At 37.4% G+C, this 19,631-nt stretch overlaps 1 protein-coding gene across 1 annotated transcript in view; it reads left to right on the top strand.

The window, feature by feature from the left end:
- The window catches only part of MEGF10 (multiple EGF like domains 10), an 83,295-nt gene that overhangs the window by 9,717 nt on the left and 53,947 nt on the right, over positions 1-19,631 (top strand). The window contains 4 exon segments of the mRNA XM_054004141.1: positions 8,852-8,983; positions 11,674-11,775; positions 12,454-12,554; positions 17,543-17,635. Of these exon segments, the coding sequence (XP_053860116.1) occupies positions 8,868-8,983; positions 11,674-11,775; positions 12,454-12,554; positions 17,543-17,635 (412 nt within the window). The 5' untranslated portion in view covers positions 8,852-8,867.

Raw genomic sequence — 19,631 nt, 5'->3', positions numbered from 1 at the left:
ACAGGGACTGCTTTTAATTTGCTTTTAAGAAAAGGAAAAAAAAAAAAAGAAAAAAGCAGGCAGAATTTGCAATGCTGACTTTAATTTTTAATGAATGACTGAACCAAGGCCAACGTTCCTGTAGTTTTAACTGAGAGGCAGCAGAAGCTGTAACAGAGATGCTGCTAGTGCCAGTTGGGCTATAAGTTATAAGTCTACTTTACAAAGTTTGCCTGTTTTCTGGCACAGTCTCTGACACATGCACTCCAGTCAATCAAAGTAAAGTGCCTAATAACAGATGTGGTAATTAAGCTGAAGAATTCTGTCTCTCTCATTTAATTTTTATTACAGAGAATAACAGAGTACCTCATTAAACCCAGCATCATAGACTTGGGTTTTTTTTTTAATTTGGCATACAAATGTCTGCAAAAATTAGATCTCTGAATAGGGGGCCTTGTTACGAAAGGTGCTTTGTCAGACAATGATATGAGCAGACATTTTTGTGTGACAAATATGTGCTTGTGCTACTGCTGTCCTTTTGCACACTGCAGAGGTACAATCTTAAGGAAGTCAACATGTGTCCTTAAGGATAATATTTTGTGGGATTTAGGGCCTTATGTTCAAGTTGATAAAAACATGGTCTTGGTTCTTCTGGGTTCAAATTACACTACCCTTAACTGAAATCAGCAGCAGGCATTTAAAAAGCTTTCAGATAATCTGTAACCCAGGTAAATTAACATATTAAAGTAAGAGACATTTTCTCGATCAACAGTATTAATTGCAACCTTAAAAAGTTGTCTTCTGGTTGTTGAAGCTTCTAAGGCATTTGCCATCATTAATTTCTTCTACTGATGTATTGGGCACTCTTTTTAAAAAGGCCTTTGATTTGTTATTAGACAAAGTTAATTAAAGAATTTAATGATTTGAGGTGCTCTAAAATTTTTGGTTAGAGAAGACTGATGCTGATATAAATCAGAACAGGAAGCTTTGATATGAAATTACTCTGTTAGTATAAAAACCATAAAATTACAAAGTTGTTTACTTGGTCATTCTTAGAAAGAATCTGCTTTTTTACTGCCTGCCACAAGTGTTGGTAGCAGTTTTATTTCTTGGAGGTTTTATTTATTCACTGAAGCACAGCATCTTGTCCTACAGCTGCAACTGATACTCTAGGGATGTATTGAACCAGTTTGTGACTGTGTACATTCACCTCCATGTTTTTATATCCTCAGTGTGCAGAAAACTTGCAGACACCACTGGCATCTGGCAAAGTTGAATTTCTCCCCAGGAATTTTTATTTTTTCTTCTGCTGGCAGATAGGGAGTACTAGAGTACTTAGTACTAGTACTAAATACTGGAATTCCACAACTGCAAACATGGCTTTAAATTTGTATTAATGTTTATGGAGGATGTAATGTGTTTAAGCCAGTTTACCATGAAAACCACATATTTTGCATGTTGCTCTCTCCATAGGCCTCTTGAGGTTGTTTTGTAATCCTTGTGAAAGTTCTTCAAGGAAGAAGTTCTTCAAGACTTAAAGATTGGATTTATCCCTTTAATTGTGGGTTTGTTAAAAAAAATAGAATTAACCAGTCACTTTTGGTTTTGAATTATATTCTTCCATTTTCCCCTTTGAGTGCAGGAGTCCTACATCCATTCCAACCTCTGCAAATCACCAAAATAAAAGATGGAACTGAGTGAACAAACTGTCAAAGGAAATACTTTTGCATTCCCCATTCTTCTGCTAAAATGTTTTGAATTTTCTTTGTAGGATGGTGGTGGCATGTGAGGCTTTGTGCAGTGAATCACAGATGCTTTCATTGCTGGAGGTGGAAAAACTGATCCGTAATGCATTGAAATGTTTCAGAAGCTGTTAAGGGGAAATGGCATCAGAATTAATTAATTTTGGTTTTTTTTAAGCAGATCATTTGAAATGTGAAGTTTTTAATATGTGATAAAGATTTACAGATGTGTAATGCTTGGTGTAAATCATGAAAACAGGAGCTAGCTGGAAAGACAATTTTATTCTCTGCTGGGTGTTGCATGCAAAATGGCATTTCACTAGATGATTTACAAGGACAAAGGTACTGAAGCAGAGTTGCCAGCAATTTTTTTCACAATTTTTACCGTCTTGTTAGCAGCTAGAAGTTTTAAACAAATGCAGGAGTTCATATGTCTGATTTTCATAATGAAAGGGTCCAGTGAAAGGCTGTGACAAGTGCAGGGTGCTGCAGTCTGAAGAATTTCGCCAGTGATAACAGAGGCTGTGTCTAGGAAAGGGAAGAATCTAATGTATGGTGAAAATGTATGTGGAAAAAGAGAAAGTGCATGTGATGGGGGAGAGAAGGAAACAGAGGCTGTCTTTGAAGAGGGCTGAAAAGCAGAAGACTTTTAAAGGAAGGTGGGCACATTTGAAATTGATGCTAAATTGCATAGGAAACTAAAGTAATTATCTGAGTCCTCTGACAGTGCTCTTTTATATCCTGGCAATAAACTGGAAGTGACATGGTGTCTGGAAGGCTGGTAATAGGAAAAAAGGGGTCACAGAAACTTTGTTCAAGAGAGGGTAAAACCATGAATGATAATTTCCACAGCAGTGGAACCAGGGCATTGGTATATTTAGGCAACCACAGGATTGTCCCAGGCAACTTGTCAGCAACCTCAAAGTTTTCATAGTTACATCCATGAGTGCAATGTCCTTTTCTTATGATTCCTATTAGAAAAAAAACACGAAAACTAAGTGTCAGAGATCTATATGCTATGTGGCTTAGGGACTATGACAAAAGTTTGATACAGATATCTTTGTCGTTTAACTCTGTAATAAAGCTAGTAATACGTTATTTCAAAAATAATTCTCTTTAAACATGTGCATTTAGCCATTTTTTCTTATAAGCTTCACCTGTACTATTAAAATAGACTTGGGGTTAATATAAAGAGATGTTTCAGTAAGGAATACATTATTTGAAAAATATTTTTAATTATATTAATTTTAAAAAAAGAAAGGGGGGAAGCGGAGGAGGATATGATTTTTGTCTCAAGCCTATACTATATAGACTCTATTAAATTACATGTTATTTGCCTTTTCTGCTAAGAACTTACTGTTAACTCCCAACATCCACCCTGGGAAAGATGCCTAGGGCTGAGAGGTGCCATCTGTGTATGGACCTGACACAGTTTTTTGTGTTTCACCTGAAATGTCTTATGTCAAACAAGCAAATCAGGATTTATGTTCAAGGTTCTGTTTCATCCTCTCAAAGTGTCCTTTTCAGAAACTTTGGTTTGGATTCTACACAGTTTTAACTGTCTTTATTTGGTAAATTTTCATCTGGAGGGGGGGTGGGGGGAAGGCAGCATATTTAGCCAAAAGATTTTTGTTAACAGCTCATCCTGCTGTCTCCCTGTGGAAATAATCTTTAAATATACAATACCATGGGCTATAGGTAGCCTTAATGGTTCAACACCTGTACTTGCTATCTGCCTGAAAAAAAAGGAAATACTTTCAAGTGAAAGGGCCCTAATTTATCAGACAATGACAGCTACAGTGAAGTGACCCCATGTTTGTGATGTTTGGCAGCCTTCCTCTGAGGAATAATAATGAGTCCATCTGCAAAGTATTTTGGCATGCTGGCATTTGTCTTTACCCAAATCTGCACAAGGCCTTCTTTCCTTGTGCAGATTTGACTTGCACTGAACTGTCTTTTCCTGCCCTTTTCCTGCTAATTTGAGGGAGAAGAGGACTGATAAGTGGATGTATGGTCCCTGCCAGTTTAGCAGCTTCAGAAGCTCTCACTGAATGGCAGTAAGTGAAGTCAGCAGGCCAAAGACAATCTTGCTTTTCTAGAGGACAATTCGTAGAGGAAACTCTCATGATCTGATGCAGTAAAACTGGTCTCGTAAAAGATACTGCTGAGTGTTCTGCAGGGAAGGTCCTTAAGGACCTTGTTGCAATATTCCCATACTTTCGGGTCTGTGCTGCAGCATGATCCATGCTATCCAGCCACCTGTTTCATCTGGAACCGTGTGGCATTACTAGTGCAAATCCACATATTTGCTGGGTGGTAAAGTTTCCTGTTTCCTCCCATGTTTGCAGTTACCATTTTTCATTCTGTGCTTGTAATTACAATGCAAGAGGTTGTTTGATGCTTACAAAACAATGTGTGGTGTGACAGCTCTCAGCTTCTCCAGGTTTACACCAGGAAATGTTTGTGTTTAAGTAGAAAAAAAAATCAAAAAAATACAGTTTAACTTCAAAATGTACTCCAGATTACAGTTTTAATATAGTTTGAAGGCTGCTTTCTGTTATTTTTAAATCAAGTAATGTATTATTGTATTTATACTTAGTAGGAATTGTAGAGAGATGCAGTCTGTGAAATTATAGCATTACTGAAAAGATTGTGATGCTGTAGCTTTCAAAACTGGTAATTCCATCACTTAGGGGCAAATAAAGTCTGATCTCCTCCAGACTTGCACATTATCACTGGATTCTCTGGAGCTCCACAATTCAAGACTTCTTCCTCTCTCTTGTTTTAAGTGACCAATAAATTTACAAGTTATTGGGCATGAGGCCAGAACACACAAACACTGTGATTACATAAACCTAATTTTCTTAGAAGCCTCTGATAATTAAAGGGAGACTGAAAAATAAAAATTATGTCATCTAATAAACAAAGAAAAATGATCATAGATTACTGATTTATTTTTCTTAGCAATGTAATGTGAAAAAAGTAGCAGCATATCTAGCTCCGTCAAGGAGGCTTGTTCCAGCACACTCAGCTTTTGATTTGGTTGTTCTTCAGACGCCAGTCTAAATGAGTTGCTTTTTCCCCATCACGTGCTTAGCCCATCTTCAACACCTTTGGACTGTCCAAATGTGTCAGTCTGTTTCACAGTGAGGTTTGAAAGTAAAGCATCACAGGTGAAGATTGTCAGATCTGATTAAGCTGCATCAAGAAGGGCTGCTATCATCTGACCATGGAGGATGTGAAAGTTTAGGGCCCTTCAGTTTAGGGCACTATTGGGTTATCCTTTAGCAAACTCCCATGCTGGCTGTGCAGATCCCACACATTTTCTGTCAGGCAGAGTCTCAGGCCTGCCAGCTTGGTCTGTCCTGAGCTCCCCGTGACAGTGACAATCAATGCTGCCTTTGGAGTGGTATGTTTTTAGGATTTGGGAAAAGACCAGTCAGTTTCCATTTGCTGTGACTCTACATCTTCAGCCAGCCTCGGGTCTGTGTGATAACGCTCCTAATTCAGGTTATTTTGTATCTGCTTTATGAGTGAGATTTTATGTGACAAGGTGTCAAACTGATTTACTGATTTCCAAAGGGAAAACGCCTTCTGCTCTTCATCCATTAATTCTCTAATGTAATCGATAAAAGCAATCAGTTGTGGGTTTTTATTTTTTTTCACAGAAGCTAACATGGGATTAATCATCATTGACAAGATTAGGTCAGATTCAAATTTTGCTCTGCCTGACATCAGTCGTGAGAGAGATGTTTTTATAAGCAAATTGTGTCCCTGGTAGAGGAGTTGAGCCTCAGGAGTGAAGAGTGTTATGGAAAAGACTCTGTAGGAAGTGAAAGACCAAACAATTCTTCACCCAAAAATGGTTAGAAAAACTCTTTTATCTCACATGGAGCTGTAATTTCCACTTCTAGTCACCAAGTCTGTGTGGGGTGCTCTGGAGAGAGTGAGGGCAAGGACACCTCCAAGGGGCTCTGTGCAGATGACTGTGTGGTTTACAATTCAGTCTGAAATTTGAAGAAAACTATGATGGACAGAGAGAAGATTTTTTTTTAAAGTAGCACTTGCTGTACATGTAGGTTGATGCCATGTCAGTACAATTAAGAATAGCCCATGGGTTTGCAGCTCAGAAAACATTTTGAAGTCCTTGTGCCCTATCACTGCAGAAAGGCAGGACTGAGTGCTCTAAAACCTTTGAGATGCCATGACAGAGTACGAAAGGCTCTCACTACTCTGGAGTTTGTCTTCTAACTAAATGGCCCGTTCCTGCTTCATTTTTCATGTTTCAATGGTAAAAATGCTTTTGCAACAGTAATGGGAAAGCTGCATCAGCAGTTCCCTTGGTCTTGGGACCATTATGTCATGTTAGCAACTGTGTCGTCCCATTCTCTGTTGCTCATTCAGTTCTAATCCTGGTTAATTCTCTGGCAGCACTTGATTTTGCTGACTAAAAAATGTTTGTTTGCAGCCTTGAGCAACCTTCACTTCTTTTACAGTGTCCATCATACCTTTCCCTGCCCCTTGCCCCAGCTCTACCTGTATTTATTTTCCTTTTATTACAAGAAATATGAGGGAGAGATGTGTGCCCTCAGCTTTGCCTGTGGCTCTGCTCTGGGTGAGGGGAGAGATTAATTTGTAAGCAGTCTTCATTTTCACCTCATAAAGAAGAAGCATTTTTTTGCCTCTTTTCTTTAGTTATCTGTTCTTTCTCTGGTTTTGATCCTGTACTCTTCATGGGGAAAAAAAAAACCAAAACCCAAACCAAATAAAAACTGTAGACATAGTTAGTAGTGGCAGAGAAAGTGCCTAAAAATGTCAGATATTGGTTATTAATGGTTAACTGTCTGTGTTTATATAGTGCACAGGATTTTTCATCAGCTTACTAGTGAGACAAATGCAATTTGTGTAGTTGCTCGAGTTTAAATGTATTTTGGGGGAGTACCTGTAATTTATAGGAATATATTTTGTACACTTTTTACACCATTTTAAGATGAGCTTGTTAGTAATTATAATAAACCTTGGGGTGATCAGGTTTATTTTTTTAAATGACTGTTATTGATTATCTGATTTTTATAAAATAAATATATAACTAGTTAAATTTCCTTAATTAGCTTACAGAGATTAAGGGAAGTACTCTATAGTTGTTTCATGCAGATGCACTGCTTTCCTCTTAAAATTTCTAAATCATTGGCATGGATTAAAATTGAGGGAAACAGAGAAGTGTGACCTGAACAGACACTGGTGCTGCCTTTAAGTTCCTGCCTGAAAGAGGAATACATCTTTGTCACTGACAGATTTTGCCTCAAATGCTGTAGAAAAAACTAACAAGCAATAAGATTTTAGTGCTCTGTTGTGAAGGGAAGTCCTGGTGGTGACACACCAAGGATTTTAAGTTTGTTGGGTTTTTTTTCTGTCTCGAGTATGTACTAATTTGCAGAGGGAAGGCATTCCTCAAAGTGAGCATTTTCAGTACTTAAACTACAGGTTCTGTGTACATGTAGAGAATGAAAATACTCTCGTGTTATTGGGTGAAATAATTTGAGCAATATATGGTATGAAAAGTGAATCTCTGAACAGTTGTTCTTGGTGCAAACTGTAGGCAGCAAGAGTTAAATGAGTCATCTGCATCTTTTATTGCTAATATCAACACTTCAGCAATGCTAATCAGCTGTACTGATTTTTTGTTTTGATTTTCCTTAATAATTAAGTGAAAGATCTGGAATGCAATCAAGTTTTACTCTAGGGGGTTCATGCAAATTTTTTTTTTAATCTTAAATTTTGTTAAATGTATCCTGCAAAAGGAAAGTTGCTGAAGTTGAGAATAAAAGAAAGAAAAAAGGGAAATACCATTTACAGTCTGCTTAATCAGAGTGAATATTTTCAATGAAATCACAACTTCACTGCAATTATTAGGTGAAAATACAGCTGCTGTTGAAATAAGTGCACATTGACTGCTTTGCTGCATGCAGAGAAATAGTTACAGACCAAGAAATACCTTTCAGCAGCCTGATTTTTCAAGAACAATTCAGCAAAATAGGATCATCTCTGTATCCTCAGATACCTTAAATAGAATAGTTTCTTGTTGTGAGCTTTTTTATGTTGACTTCTGAAGTAAGAGTTAAGTAAGACTATTTTGTCTTTTTTTTTTCCCCCATGGTCCTGTGGTCTTCTTTCTCATATAGTAAAGTGATTGATGTAATTTGCTTTATTCTTTTCCATAATATTTAAAGTAAGAAATTGCTATTTCTGGATTAATTTAGTGTGTTACAAATATTTTTATTAAATCAAACATATTTATTAGAAAATGTTTTTTATTATACTACAGATTAGTCTCAAGGATCTAATTTTTTTGTTATCTCTGTAGCCACATAATGTTAGAATCAATGTGTAAGTGAGGAAATAAGGTCAAATGTTCACTGAAACAGAAATGTAGCTTAAGTCATTACAAATAAATTACATGTTAATAGAGTTCATTCTGGCATTTTGGATTAATGGCCAGTTGGATTAAGAGTGTTTCAGCATGCAAATTAAAATAATTTGCTTAGTAGAAGTGTTAGGATAATCTTTTCAGACCTTCATGTTACTAAAACAGCTTTTTTTAACGAATGTTTATTCTGTTTGGAAACTGTACAGCCAGCTGAGGAAGGGGAATTAAATTTTGGGGATTCAAGTTTAAAGAGCAGTGACACTGCAGGGTAACGTGTGAGGCTGTGCTGGCCATGGGGAGCATGTGGGGAGGCACAAACCCTTGCTGTGAATGAGGGATGTGCAGGGCTCCTGGTGCTGTGTCACAGCTGAGTCTCTCCACTCTTGTGGTCTTGAGCAAGTACCAGCCTTTATTCCAGACCTCAGCTCTGGCTCTCAAGAGTGGGCAGAGCCTGGCTGAGCACACCCAGCCTGGGTGGCTGCAGTTGGAGGGGACAGCAGGACCTCTGAGGTGCAGTTTGTCTACCAGCTGACCTCATGGGAAGTGACTCCATTTGGGCTCTTCTTCCAAAACGGGCATGCTGTTGCTGCTGCTGGGCAAGCAGTGTGTGTTCCTTGAAGTACCCCTTGCTTTGGATTGATTATTAGCTACTTATATTCTCTATGGTATTACTAATGTACTATTTCTGTTTTTTTCCTCACAGTCATCTCTTTGGAAAGATGGTTCTTCATTTCAACTCCCTTTTTGGCTTCCCTGTCATACTCCTGTACCACTGGATGGGTTCAACTGTGTCTTTGAATCTGGAAGATCCCAATGTGTGTAGCCACTGGGAAAGGTAATACTTTCCTTTTGGAAAAATAAGTGATGTAAATTCTGATGTAATAATTTTGCTTTGCTTTACTTGGCATGCTTCTAATTATTGAAGGCTTTTAGCTGAGTTTAAAAACAGGGGGAAAGAAATTCACTTTACTGCATGGGCAGGTGAGTTCATGGATAAGTAAAAGACTATTTAACAGTAGGCTGAAATGCATCTTTGCATTAGGGATTAGGATGCAAAAAAGCCACTAGAGTGGTACCAGCAATATTAGACAACCATCTGGGTACTAGAAGTGAATAAAAATAGCTCTTTCCAATTTAGGTGAAAAGAAATTTTACATATGCAAAATATAATTAACCATATTGGAATTTGGCCAAATTTGATTATGCTGATTCCATCCTATTCAGCACTCACAGGATCTGAATTAAGATTTGTTGTTTAATTATTTTGATGAGGTTCAAAAATTTATAACATGCAAAATGAAATTCATCATCAATGTAGTTGGTCTGTTTGTTCATCCGATTTCATGTGAATTGCAAAATGCCACAATGGGTTGGAGAGGTTGAGCTTCAAGCATCTGCTGAACTTCTTTCCTTGTGTCAAAGTTATGATAGTGAAAACAAGACTTCTGGTCTCATTACAACTGTTGTACCTGTAATTGATCAGCTGGTCCATGAGAAAGTCTTAATTTTCACAGTTCACTGTGAAAATCAGTTCACATCAGTATTTCCTGCACTTAATGTAAACTGTGTTGTATGCTTAGTCATGGGGAGTGCTGCTGAGCCACTGTACATTTATTAGTGATGGTTATGGCTAAATCTTTACAGAGAAAACTTGTATTTACTTTTTTATAAAATCCCTCTGTTAAAAAAAACAAACCCAACACGTAAGGACATTCCTTGGGAATTTACCTCAGCTTCATTTGTCACCTCTGCCTCAGCTGCTGGGTACAGTTCATGCAACAATGTGTATATGAAGTAGTCACCAGATTAAATACCTGTTCATAGTAGTCAGGCATTTGTCTACAGTGTTACTGGACACTGTCCTATATTGTATGTGCTTTGTTTACAGTTTTTGTAGATAGGAGTGGCTTTGGGGGAAGCTGCACATAGTGAAAGCAAAATGGGAAAGAAACCGTGAATATAACTATTTACGCTGCATAATATAATTTAAAACTAGCTGATCAAAGTCTGCAGAAGGAAAAATATACCGAAAAATGCATCCAGCATGCATGCCCACTTTGTTGCATGAACTTTTTTTCCTTCTTGTGCTGTCTCACAAACAGGGCAGAGCTCCAAATAAACTTAGTGAAACATTCATGCTGCTGCCCAAAGCAGGGGACAAAGGGACAGAGGTATGAAAGGGCAAAGTGCCAGACAGAAGCTCTTGACTGTCACTGTCACTGTTGTATGCTTTGAATAAAAAATAGACCTCACTCAGTACTAAAATGGCCTTTACAAACTGTGAGAAGGGGTAGAGCCTCAGGACAAGAGCACAGAGCCTCAGGCAAGCGCCAGCATCCCACTGGTATTTTGTTGGGCTGGGACAGCTGGGTGGATTAGGGCTGCTTGCCTTCATGCAGGAAAACATGGAGTAGGGTGTGTGCATTTAGGAGTGAGTGGCTCTGGATGTACTTGCCCTTGGCATAGATGGTGACTGCAGGATGAGGAGACTGTGGCTGTCACCCTGCAGTGGGGGCTCAGGGCTAGAGAGGGTATGAGTGGAAGAGAAGGAGAGCTGGGCGGGCTTTTTAGTGTTTTGGCGGGTCCTGGGAATCAGTCCTGCTGCAGGAGCTTGCCATGCATTCCTGTATTTTCAAGCTCCCTTGCGCAATCCAGGACTGGCTGCCAGCACAAACAATCTCAGAGTTTTCTAGGATGATTCAGTATTTTCCCCTTTTGTGACAGGGCTCTGCTCCTGTTGCCCTACTGACAGCTTTGGAGGCTCTCAGTGTAGATTTGTTTCTAGGACACTGTATAATTGTGTATTTTGGCAAAAAAAAAAAGTAGGATTTCGCATAGTATTTCTGGGGGTGTGGTGTGGTGTGGGTGGTTCTCTGTTAAAAATTATCCAGTAAGCAAAAGAAAGTATGGTGTTCGGTATTCATTAATTTCTGATTGCTGAATAGACTGGTGGTATGCCTGTAATGTAATTTTTCAGAAATTACTACTCAGGTGTATTTCTGTGTTAATATTCACTTAGTATCTAAATGCACTGGATGTCTTCCTATAGGCCCAGATCCCAGATTTTACAAGAGATTTCTCAGAAAGTCCTATTTTTTCTATTTTGGATTATAATAGAAGAAACCTCATTTTCTGGCTCCTTAACTAGTTGTTCAGTTATCTAGTTGCATTAATAAAAGTTTCCACAGGAGAACACCAAATTCCCTTTGCCCTACTTCAATTGATGCCTATTTGAGATACAGGTGTTCTGGTTTTTAAAAAAATGAGGTTAACATTACATTTCTTTAAATGTCAATAGTGGAATTTCATCAAATGTGTTACACAGTAGAAACATGGTGACTCTCTGCAAGCTTATTTTTCTTTGCAAGCTTTCTGTCTCATTTTTTTAGACATGAGTATTTTGTTATATTTATTCCATTCTGTAACAGGACCTAATTAAAAGACCTGTAAAAGACCTAATTAAATGAGACTGTACTAAAAGGACTTACTTGATGATCTCCCTTTTTTCTCTCTGTCTCTCCCCAGTTACTCAGTTACAGTGCAAGAGTCATATCCACATCCTTTTGATCAGATTTACTATACCAGTTGTACTGACATCCTAAACTGGTTCAAGTGCACACGACACAGGTGATGTATGAACCTTAATATTGTCAAATTGCTGATGTTGTTAAGATTCTTGATTCAAAATCAAGCATGATATATAGGATTTTTTAGCTGTAATGTCCAGCCTGTCTGACTGCTGTAATCTGTGTCAGCTGGAAAATGCCTGTCCAAGCAATGCCACATACATTTTGTTAGCAGGCTGGGGTGTACCATCCCATGGAGTGCTAACAGAAAGTAAGCAGCTTGGGAAAAACTAAATTCTCCAGACCCTGCAAGGTGTATTTGTTTAGAAATATCATGGGGACCCCTTATTGCTTGCAGTGCTGTGTTCTGAGGCAAGTAAGTGTATGCCTCTTGAAAGAAAAGTAAAAAGATTTGTTAAATGAAACTTCCTGTGTAAGCAGAAAACAAGCAAGGGTTGAATGAATAAAAACTGATGACATCTGCAAAGAGCATTTTCCTCAGAGGAATATGCCCATAAGTATGAACCATCACAAGTGAAAAAGTCCCTATTCTTTTCCTCCTTTCTGAACATCCATGAACCTAAGGCCCTTGGACTCTTGAAATTGGCGACAGATAAATCAACCACTCGGAGCATTTTTCTTTTCTTATGACACCTGAATGTTTTTTAAAATGTGTAAGAATATATCCTGTCTTGTTTCTGAACCAAGGTATGTAACAAACACTCATTCCTTTCTTTAGGATCAGTTACCGTACTGCCTACAGACATGGTGAGAAAACGATGTACAGGCGCAAATCCCAGTGCTGCCCTGGATTCTATGAAAGCAGGGAAATGTGTGTCCGTAAGTTCAGCTTTTAAAATTTTTTTTTTCTTGTTTTGAAACTCCATACACCCATCACTGTGCTGGTGTGACTCCCCTCTGATGGGTGGCTCGTGGAGGCCAAGTTGGAGGAGCTCAGTTACTCAGCAGTGATGCATGTGCAGCTCTCATTGAAGCCAGCTGGGGCTGTGCAGATGAAGATGACAGGATGGTTGGATTTCAGATGTCTGAGTGGCCAGCCAGCCTTGATGTGTGGTTCTAGCTAATGATTGTGTGGAAAATGCACAGTGCAAGCAAGCATCAGTGTGTTTTCCAACACGGTAGATAAACAAAACGTTTAAAACCACAGGGATATGGAAGTCTTTTCTCCTTGGAATAGACCCCAGCAGATCCTCTTGCTGAACCTCTCTTGGACATACAGAGGTCTGTAACAACTCTTTGGAGGTCTCAGCACCTTTTCTGAGTGGCACACACCCCTGTCTCCTCATCTAACCCAAAACTGGGAAAATTTGTGTCTGGGGAGTCTGGAGGCAACCTTGGCTCAGTTCTTTCTCTCTCTTGTGTGGCCTTGTGCAGACCTAGGGAGGTCTTAAAATGGTATTTGTTAAAAATATGTTTTACATCCTGGAATTTGAAAAAAAAAAAAAAAAAAGCTTTGATTCAAAAGCAAGTTCAAAATATTTTTTAAAAAAATTAATATATTTGATATCAGGTTGGCAATGATTTTAGCTTTTTTTTTTAATATGTATATATTAGACTTACAAGAACTAAGTTCTGACTACTTTTGGTTATCATACAGCATGTGTGAATAATTATATTTATTTTTTTTATTAGGTAGAATACTTTTTGAAGTGCGTTACAGTTTGACTCATGATGTGATGACAGATGTGATGGTGATTCTCTTACATGACAACAGATTTTACATAGCTATAGCATATGTAGTAAATTCATTGTGTTAACACAATGATATTCAGAACCTGAAAAAATTCAAATACCATTGGACATACTATTTTTTCCTGTTACCACATAAAAATATGCCTGATAATGATACTCAGGACATATCTGCTTTGACTTCTGAAGTGATTGTGGAATGCCTTAGACTTTAAATTATATGAAAATACAGATCCTTCAGTGTACTAGAGTTTGCATTTATTTGACCTTGGAAGAAAGAGAGAGACCTTCAGTCTTCATGATCTCCAGCTGGAGCATTTCCATTACTGCAGTTTTATTTCCATGCAGTGTGGATTACTTTGTTTACCTGGTGGAAGGATGTAAGATGCCTCTAAAAGGCTAAAATCTTTGTGTTATTGTTAATATTTTGTTGTTTGTTTGTTTGTTCTTTTATTTGGCTTCTCAATTTAGAAAGGTAAATTAGAAAAGTCTACTGACTTGACATTGCGTGAATTGAAATTTCATTGCTGCTTCTCAAAAATAATAGGAATCTATGTTTTATTAGTTGTGCCATTTCATTTTGTCTTTAGGTGGGTTGACAAGAAAGTGTATTTTAATTTTAAATCCAGCATTATATGGAGTCAGTACTTGGACTGTTCGTAAGAGTGTAGATATCTTGTTACTACGTACTAATTCACTTTCACTAAAAAAAAGTGCTTTGTGCTGTCCTCATGAAACTCCTGTTTATAGAGGACATAAATAATACACAAATTTCTCAAATAATACACAAATTTTTCAAATGTCTTCACTATTGCCTACACTTCTGTAGAACAGTAGGTTAACTGGACCTCAGGTTGTTATTTTTACTGTTACGTTTAGACCTGATGCACTTTCTGAGGTAATCTAAATGCAGTTTATATGCAGATACAAAGGTAGAACAGTAATTCTGTGAAGTTCTATTAAGGAGCTTACTCCCGGCAGTTCCACCCCAGGCTGGGTGATTGACTAAATTTCTTATTTATTCCGAAGAATTTCCTGCCTCTTGTCTGCTACTATCAGTGGCAACCCCTAGGAGATTTGACATATTAATGCTAGCTTAGCTACAGACTAGAAACTTTTTCAATAAGTGCAAATTTTTTTTTAGCATGTTTCTGAAAATAAAGATTTCAAAGGTTTTAAGACATTTTCTAGTGGCTTTCTTGTAGATGGACACACAAGCAAAGATTGATTGTTTTTGGCAGCTCGACCATTTACCTTGCTTAGTTTCTAACATTGTAGTACATTTCTAAGAACCTTAATGAAGAACTATGCCTGTTGAATTCCCTCAAAACATGAAATAGGAAAAGCACCATCCATCTTAAGGTATAATTGGATATCACTCACTTTGCTAGCAAATTGCCATCAAGCACAGGAAACAAGGATCAAACAAGGGATATGTTCTAGCATACAGTATAGAAGTGAAGGATTTATTTGAAAAAAGCATGTTTATAACATAGTTTAATAGATAATATATTTTTTTCCCACGACAAATGCTTGTTTCAATTAATTTGGAGGAAGTTGGAGTTAAATCTTGCAGTCATTTAATTTATGTGCATAATTACATCCAAAGTGTTTCAATTTTATGTTAACTGGTTTATGATTGGCTTTTTGAAGTGAAAAAGCAACAGATACTAAAATGCATGCATAAACTTACATCAAAGATAAAAATACATTTTTTCAAGTTTTCTTTTAACATCAGATAATGAAGGCAAGAGTGTAGAAAAGATCTTGAAAAAACAATAAGGCACAAAAGGAAAGGGCAAATAAGATGTAAAAGCAAATGTGCAAGAATAAACCCAGATTGCTTTTTATACAATAATTGAGCTTTCCCTTGGAAAAAGAGAAGACATGGCAATTGCTGCCAGGGAGTTTTTGGTGCTTCTTCACACTGGTCAGTAAAAAAAAAAACCCTTCATATTAAGTTTTTCACCTGCACCTGCATATAAGTATTTTTTTTAATACTGTGCCCAACAATTCCATAGAAAGCCAAGAGAAAGTGGTTTATCTGGTTTATCTGTTCCTGGTCATTCGTGTCTTTTCAGCTTCTTCTAGGTGATTTTTATATTGTCCTCACCCCTTTGTATCTCTGTGTAGTAAAATTTGGTTCTCTCATCCCCATGTCCACTGCAATACTTTTTTTGCATGTGCTGTCTCTTACAGATGTAGGACTCACTTGCCAAGAATCAGTTAGCTTAGAAGGTGTCTGGAGAATAATTTATTTTGGTTAGAGAATAGATTTTTAGGTATATCCAGAATGTGGATCCATGTGCTCAGTATGGCGTGAGGGGCAGTGCAAGGAGATAGGTCTGGTTTCTTGCAACTTCTTTATTTTTCTGTTCTGTTCCAGCTGTCTCACAGAGGAGGTGGTGGAGTGTTGCCTTATTGTATTTAAGGCTCAGAAATTTGGGCTGAGCATTTTCATTGCCTGGGTTATTCCTACAAGTGCTCACACTGTATGTTTACAGTGACCTGCTGCTGTCTCACAGCTTGCTGGCAAGGTTTTTCACACATTTGGTTTGTGGAGAGCCTCAGTGCCCAAGGCAGCACTAACTAGGAAGGAATCTTCAAAGATGCAAGTGATTCACGTCAAGTTACAAGACTAATGGAAAATTGTGATGTATTATTTAAACTCAGTCTTTCCATAACACATAAATAGGCAACAACGCTTTGTGATAATGCCTTGCTTCATCAAATGTTTAAAAATTATTATTCTCCCTGTTGATTTCTAATGAAGATCATTTTAATGCACATCTGAAAAGTAGCTTGTTAGAAAAAGTTGAGAATGAAAACTAATGACTGTAAAAATAAGCAGTTAATGGCTGGGATACCAGATAATCAAAATTTTTTATTTCATTAATCTTTGTGTGGTTTTCCTTTTTCTTGGACACACTAAATGTAAAGATAAGCAATGTGCTTCATCATCTTTAATTGAGAAAAACCCAGAACAATTGCAAGTATTTTACCTAAATACCTAATTACTCTAGAATATTTTCAGTTATTTAGAACCACAGTGATTCATATGTAGCCCTGTTAAACTTTTTTTTAACATCCCCTTTGTCTTTTTCCCCTTGATAACTTTGTATTCATTTGTATAGCAGTCAGATTTCTGCTTTAGTTTCTCTGTAAATGTTGGTACAAAGGAAAATCTCATCCTGTGCATATTTTCTAGGTTTTATTATTGTTTAGAGAAGAAGGAAATTATTACAGTGTATGTATTTCAGAAAGTTAGGGGTGTTTTGTGATTAATATGATGCCAGCAAATTTTTGCTGGTCAGAGATTCTTCCTCTTGGGTGTATTATATTTTGTCATTGATAATGCTGGATATCAAAGCCTTTTCATTTTTTTCTTAGCTGCTTCAAACAAAAGATCTGTTTCAAAGTAAGACGTAGCTTACAAACATGTTTGCACATCATAAAAAAAAAAGAAAAAAGAATAAATTTAAGGCAGCCCTGTTTAGCACTTACAATAAAGGTTGCAGTGATTAATAAGGTTTATATGTCATGCTTTCAATCTCTATCACTGTTTGTTTATTCTTCAATTGATCTATGCAATCATTTGGTAAAGTTGATACTAAAATATCGGTGTGTTGCAAATCATATTTTATCCATGCTGTTGCAAAAGAGCATTTCTTTGGATGCCTGCTGAAGTTCCCCTCTTTTTCTTGGCATGAGGGTTTGCTGCAGAGAGTCACAGGATGGTTGAGGCTGGAAGGGACCTGTGGAAGTCATCCCATCCAAGTTTCAACCAACCAGAGCCTTTTGCCCAGGATGATGGTCAGATGGGTTTTCAACCTGGATCGTACTTTGACTCTTTTTTCATTAAATTTGGACAATTTTCTCTGAAGTATTTGAGAAATACTAACACATTTTTAGCTGGAGTCTTCAAACTTAGGAGAAACAGAAGAGACTGAAGTTAAACACATTTTTAAGAGATGCCACCAAACATTAATACACTGGTATTTATTTTGCTTTTAAGAGGTACTTGAGACATGAAAGAACTGGATTAGGACTATTTTAAAGAATATTTGTCCTAGTGGTAGGAGTTCTGTAATTGTTTTTTTTATTCCCTTCTCTGACAGCTCACTGTGCTGATAAATGTGTCCATGGCCGTTGTATTGCTCCCAACACCTGTCAGTGTGAGCCTGGCTGGGGAGGACCCAACTGCTCCAGTGGTGAGTTTTCACCTGCTTCTGCCTGTCTTGTACTCTTACCATGGTGTTGTCCTCTTTTTTAGACAGATAATCATCAGTGTTTGGGCTTCTGCTCTCTGATCAGAGCTTTTTTCTGAGTTATCAGGTTACTCTGTGTAACCTGATTTTTCTTCATTTACTTGCAAACACTGTTCCCACATAGCAGCACTAATGAGCTTTTTTTTTTTTTTTTTTTTTTTTGTGCTCAGAAACATGCAGATAGTACAGTGTCTGGAGCAAAGACATAATTTTATTTTACATGTAAGAAAACCTCACAGTTTTTATTTTACTAATGTGCAAAGTTTGATGGTGCCAGGTCCCATTTAAAAGCTATGGCGAAAGCCTTCCTAGCAACTCTGTCCTCCTTTTTCACTCTGCAACTGACTCAACCATTTTTCCCTTCACCCTTCACTCCCTGAACTCTCAATGTCTTTCCATTGTACTCTAGTCAAATTTCTCCCATTTCCTTCTCCTTTCCTTTTGCCATAAGAGCATGTGCAGGAGATGAGAAGAGCAGAATTGTGCAGAACACAAATCATTATCTTTTCTTCCCTTTGGCTGAAATACAGTTTCTCAATGCTATTTTTCAATTAATTATAATTCTTTATTAGTTCCAGCCTTGTGGCCCCCTTTTTAAGGTCTTTAAAAATGTATTTTTGAGGCTAACATGAAACCACACATTTTGTTAAAATCAAGTTCAAGGTGGGTCTCTGCTAGTGACTGCCCAGTTGAAAGAAATATATTTTAGCCAAGGATAAAAACAACTGTATTTACAAGTTAAAGTCCACAGACCTTGTAAATTTCTAACAAACAAATTGCAAACTGCTAATTTACTTAGTACATTATTCCTACAAAATTAACAACTCTCATTTGTCTTTCTTAAAAAAAAAGGAAATGTTGTTTTCTTAAATTTTCAAATATGTTGCTATAATAACTCAGTTCATTTGGAACTGATCTGTTGTTCCAGCAGCATATTTGTTGGCATGAGGAAGACTTTAACTATTTTAAATTTAACGACTACATTTGTTGTGTAGTTTTCATGTATGCTTACATGGGATTCATATATAGTTCCAAAGAAACACCCAAGTTTTGCATAAGGCATGAAACTGAAAGAACCATTGTTCTTTCACAACAGAGTGCTGTTGTAAGACTGGTCTTAATCTAATGCACTGAATTGTCAAAATAAATTGTCAAAACATGCTATCTTTCTTACTGAAAACCTTATGTATTAAGCTTTTCTGTAACTAATGAAACATGCAGAAGAAATGTGAATCATTAGACAGCACAGATTGCAAAAATACTGTTATTTACTGAGGTTTTCAAGTCTGAAAGTGTGCTTTAGATGAGACAGGAACCTCTAAATCTGCCTTTGGAATTAACTCTTCCTCTCACAGGGTTTGTGTCTAGTATAATTCACTCTGAGTACACGTGCAGCTCCTTTCCTCTGCTTTTTCCTCAGCTGGTTGCCTTTTGTGTATCTTTGAACAGTGATCTCTGGAGAGGCTGGTGATCCTCTAAAGGCTCCTGGGTGACATTAGGGCTACCTGGAGCTGCCAAAATTTGTTTGGGATTACTGGTGTAGCTGTAGGAGAAAGCGGGTGAGCTGAGGAAGTGGATATTTCTGTGCATGTGCTACAGGAACATTTGTTCTGGGATTTATCCCCTTCTGCGTGGACAAACCTAAGAAAGTTGCTGATTTCACTTGTTCATCCTTCTGAGCTTGAGAGCTGACATTTGCTGCTATCTGTCCATGATTTCCTTATCTGAAGAGCTACAGCACAGATCAAACTGAATTGAAGAACAGTGAAAAGTGTTGGAAATAACAGTAAGTGAGAGGAACTTGGCTTTCTGAGCTTTCTTGTTGCTTGCCCTATGTAAAAGATTTTGATACTCTGCCTTTAGCTGTATTTTCTTCATGATCCCCCAGCTTGGTTTTAGTTACAGAAAGGTACAATGATACAGAATAAAGATCTGTGCT

Source organism: Vidua macroura, chromosome Z (genome assembly GCF_024509145.1).
Source record: "Vidua macroura isolate BioBank_ID:100142 chromosome Z, ASM2450914v1, whole genome shotgun sequence".
Classification (NCBI taxonomy): domain Eukaryota; kingdom Metazoa; phylum Chordata; class Aves; order Passeriformes; family Viduidae; genus Vidua; species Vidua macroura.
Note: the sequence above shows the minus strand (reverse complement) of the source record. Positions and strands in the feature narration are given on the sequence as shown.